Source organism: Priapulus caudatus, unplaced genomic scaffold (assembly GCF_000485595.1).
Source record: "Priapulus caudatus unplaced genomic scaffold, Priapulus_caudatus-5.0.1 Scaffold92, whole genome shotgun sequence".
NCBI lineage: Eukaryota > Metazoa > Priapulida > Priapulimorpha > Priapulimorphida > Priapulidae > Priapulus > Priapulus caudatus.
The window spans coordinates 410286-415191 of NW_014577153.1; the positions used below are offsets into that span (position 1 = coordinate 410286).

At 40.7% G+C, this 4906-nt stretch overlaps 1 protein-coding gene and 1 non-coding gene across 2 annotated transcripts in view; both read left to right on the forward strand.

Annotated features, from left to right (window-relative positions):
* LOC106804899 overlaps positions 1-4359 on the forward strand; it is a 10773-nt gene extending 6414 nt beyond the window's left edge. Inside the window, exons 4-7 of the mRNA XM_014806289.1 lie at positions 559-742; positions 1458-1677; positions 2304-2479; positions 2884-4359. Coding sequence (XP_014661775.1) covers positions 559-742; positions 1458-1677; positions 2304-2479; positions 2884-3096 — 793 coding nt within the window. The 3' untranslated portion in view covers positions 3097-4359. The remainder of the gene's footprint in view (positions 1-558; positions 743-1457; positions 1678-2303; positions 2480-2883) is intronic.
* Trnaa-agc lies at positions 1838-1910 on the forward strand. The gene has a single exon. It is a non-coding gene; the product is annotated as a tRNA-Ala (tRNA).
* Positions 4360-4906: the final 547 nt, after the last annotated feature.

Consider the following 4906-nt stretch of genomic DNA (forward strand, 5'->3'; position numbering starts at 1 on the left):
TACACACACCAGTGTTGTAGTCGAGTCCGCACCCTCCGAGTCCGAGTCCGAGTCCGCACCCCCTAAGTCCGAGTCCGAGTCCGAGTCCGCACCCCCCGAGTCCGAGTCCGAGTCCGAGTCCGCACCACCCGAGTCCGAGTCCAGTTTTGATTAAAAAAAAATGGGGGGCACAGATCGACTAGGCCGCTCACTTCTATATATGTGTTTGTTGAAGAAGGGGGGGGGTGTCTCCTGGCCCCTGGATCTGTCACGTTTGTATTAGGTAGGAGTTTTAGTTTTAAATTATTGTAAACTGCGTGTTTACAATATGTACAGTTATGTCCTATGTAGTGGCCTCAAGCCGGCCTCGACCCGAGTCCTCGATTACGGAGGGCTCGAGTCCGAGTCCGAGTCATTGCACTCCGAGGCCAAGACCGGCCTCGAGACCTACAACACTGACACACACATACATACATAGATCGGTCGATAGGTAGATAGATAAAGGATACAAATATATATATATATATATATATTGTTGATTTGGCGACTATTTTACGAAATATATTTGCGCGTGTGTAGTTGCCAGGTGAATCGCGGGCCTAGAGGCTACGAGCGGGCTGTAAGCCTGAGAGTGCTGAGAGCCGATGGCAAGCGCTACGTCTACGCTTCGTTCAAGATGTTCAAATTCCCGGACAGGAACACGCTGTACTTCCAGTGCGACGTCAAGTTCAACTTCTGCGGGCCTCGCCGCACCTTTTGCCACGTACGTCGCTCGCGCGAAATGCTTCAAGAATTAAAACGTATTTACTCACGCAAACGCGCTTAGCGAAACCGGAACTGCTTTTACAATTGTTTCTTGAATCACAAACCGATCAATTTGTTGACCATATAGACCCTTTCCATTGTTTCCTGGATAGAATGATCGTTATAGTACCATACATATTGGTGTACTTATTAGTATTTATTCTATAGTAATTTAGAACTTATATAATATTTAATTCTTTACTATACAAGAGAATTAAATTCGAACAGACATTAATATTGGGAACGGTGCAAGTTTATATGCGATTGAGCAAACATGTAAAATGCATTATGATAGTGCTATATATACACCTGTATGTATATATACTATATATATATATATATATATACGATGATCAACCACGCTCAATGGGGAAACGTTACAATAGGCCCTATGTTCTATCACTAGGCGTATAGTTGCAGAACATACAGGAATAGCAGAATGATAATCATATACTTCTGCTAACTAGTAGCAGTGAAATATTTTCTGAAAGACATAATATAAATGTTTTTATTATGTATGTCTGCTTTCTATATCAATTTATAAAACAGTCATATAACAGTAATATAAAAAACAGTCATTAATTAGTATTATAGTAATATAATAATATGATATGTCTATTAAACAAAGATTTTTACGCATCATTTAATTGTATATATATGCATAATATTGTTAGCGACAGAAACATGACTGTGAAGCATCTACGCTGAGTAAGAGGAAGCGAAGGTCAAATGAACAGGATGAGATCGATCGTTTGATGGAAAACGCAGATCCGCCGCTGCCGGCAGCATCCAGCTACGTCATGGGCGACCACGGCGAATCGGAAGACGAGGACGGCAAGAATTCCACGACGGTCCAGCTGTACCGCGATGTCATCATTGTTATGCCAGGGGAACGTACGTATACTAACGTGACAATCGTTGCTTATATGAATGTCTAAAAGTACTGATTATATTGCAATACAGGAGTACACGTATGACCACGTTGACAACTGCAACACATCACATATGCGCTGCAACAGGCAGTAGTAGAGCATAGGGAGAAAGTTTACGCGTTGGGGGATTAGCTCAAATGGTAGAGCGCTCGCTTAGCATGCGAGAGGTAGCGGGATCGATACCCGCATCCTCCAAATCTTTTTCCATTTTTATTACATATTTCATAGCTAGACTATTCTTGTAGTATCGTATAATTTTTAATTTTTGCCCAGCCTTTTATTACGGTTACATGATACACTAACACCGATAATAACAAAGAAATAATATCACGGTGTGTCAAGCTAAGCCTATTGCATAGCCCCTTGAACTTTATGTACTGCATGATTATAATGAGGCTTATAATGATATCATTACAAGGTCTTTGTGAGTACTACAAATGACATTGTGGCTCATCTTCATGACACATATACGCAAGAACGCGCTACGTAACAGGAAAATCACAGGGACGTAACAGTCAGCGTATTAATTTATAAACGCAACATACCAGTTAGACTGTCCCCCGTTACTGTCTGTCCGTTTATTCACAGCTGCCTACGAGGCGATGAAACTTGCATCGTCGCGGGAGGACAGTGTCTGTCTACACGAAGAACGTATGTGGTGGGCCACAGGATTCACGTGCCTGGCCGTGATTTGCCTGTTTTTCTCCGGAATCGTCTGCTTCCAACTGAAGAACATTCAGCGAACGTCAACGAAAAAGCAGAAGGTAAACGAGTTATTTCATGACCACGTTTATCTGGACCACAACGCTCTCAACACTTTAATTTGTACCATGCGCGATCGACCGTATCTCCCAAATTCCCATATCATGCAGTTTCATGAATTTGATAGTCACACTGACTCACAGTAAGATTACACCAATATTATATCACCATCAGGGTCAGTGGCTACTCATTGCAAAATAATTCATGGTTAGTAATAGCAGGAGTAGATAAAGGGAATATTCCCTTTATCTACTCCTGGTAATAGTAATCAGTAATAGTAAACACTATTAGTTTCAAGTGCATGTTAATAAAACAAAAAAAACTAATGTTTTACATCGAAATAATTAGATTCCTAGCAGTAAAGTGTAATACTAAAGTAATGAATAATATTACATCTGTGTGGTAGGCATATGCGGCTACTGAGTCGTCAGCGACATCAGCACAGCGTCACAAGAACAGGAAGCGAAACGATGACAAGCACGATAACTCTTCTAACGAGAAAGCCAATGACCAAGTCTCGAATGTAACGACAGAATCTGATGTTAGCAAGAAAAAGGAAACCAACCTGTCGGAAAATCTGCTCACCGCTTCAGAGTTAATGCAAATGAATATTCTCTAAATTTTGGCAGCGAGGCTATACACATATTAATAAAATTATAAATACGGTCGGTAGTTATAAATACTTCTCGATCATGCAATGCGTTCTAGGACCGTTAACGAAAGCATTTGACAAGTTCTAATCACTGATCTCTATTATACTAACTTATTAGTATTATACTAGTTAGTATAATAGAGATCGGTGGCTCTAATGCAGTGGCGTCTTTGGTGCCGTCTGCCCAAAGATCGTAGAGTGAACGCACTGATCTCTATAATAATATCATGACTATATATTATTATAGAGATCAGTGAGTGAACGGCACTCTAGAATCTTTGCGTCTGCCTGCCAACCTTGTGCTGCCATCTCTCGCCGAACAATACGCATGAATAATGAATGTGAAGCACGGTAGCTTCCAACGTTGAAATTGTCGTTTTATGTTTGTGTTACAGTTTAGACATTTATATTTCCGATTCTCATACTCTCAACGATTTACTATTAAAATATTGTTATCACTATAATAAATGTTCTCATACAATTCTTATTACAGAAAGTTGTTTAGTAGCATTTTTGTGTAGTACGCTGATATTTACACTCTTAGAACTGAAAAGTGTCGAAAACAGTAAAACGAGATAACAATTTTCTGTTCAAAATCAGGGACAACTACCAACACAGACATCCACAATCGCATAGAAAGAAAAAAAACAGTGAAGGCCATTATATTCATATTTATATATTAAGTTTATTATCCGAAATAAACACGGCTCTGATATGCTGGAACAGTTTTCCAGCCATTTGAAAGAACGCGTACAATTTACATACAGGTTTTGAAATTATTTACAACATAGGGGGTGAAAATATGCGACTCACTTACGGTATGTGTATGCATTTAATTGCTGTATTTTTACATTACATCAAAAATAGAGTAGTTACACATGGGTACAGCTTGACGACAGTGTGTTGTAACATAACAGGCAAAATATATCCTTTAAATTCAATCGTATCACTTGAGCAAAAAGTTCCACTACGTGTTTATAGACAATAACGATCAATGATACAGTGGTAAACCAATGTAAACGTCAAATCCAATGCGAGGGAAAAACGATAACGGAAATTCAACGCTCGCACCCTGCCCACTGCCCTGCTGATTGACCTCAGTGATGTCGTGGGGTCAGATCATAGGCTGTGTTCCAGGGACGGCTCTGTAGCACACACAGTATGTGGCATGTACACGCACAGACGCGCGCGCACACACACACGCGCACACACACCCACTCACACGCAATCAAACACGCACTGATACGCACGTACACACGTACACACACCATATATACTGACAAGTGTTAAAGAATTCTAATAACATCCAACAGACAGAGTGACGACAGGATTGTTGTTGTTGTTGTTGCTGCTGCTGCTGCTGCTGCTGCTGTTGTTGTTGTTGTTGTTGTTGTTGCTGCTGCTGCTGCTGCTGTCGTTTTTTACATTGCAGTACATCTGCAAGGACCCTCACGAATATTTTTCTGATGTGATAAAGACTTTAAAGTGGAAACATAATTTCTGAAGTAGATAGTTGAAGTACACGAGAAGACAGATGTAAACGCCCTAACTCAGCTATATATCGAGGAATCATCGCAACGGGCTCGAAAATAAATAACACCAACGTAGCATCCAGCCAGAGCTACCTACAAGGGCCAAGATCACGCACGCACGCACGCATGCACCCACACACACTAGCACACCTAGATATTTTCCTATCGAAGCAGTGAAATAATAGCCAAAATGCAAGTGGCCCTATTCGATGCGTAGCCGGCAACAGCTGATCGTGAAATCAGCT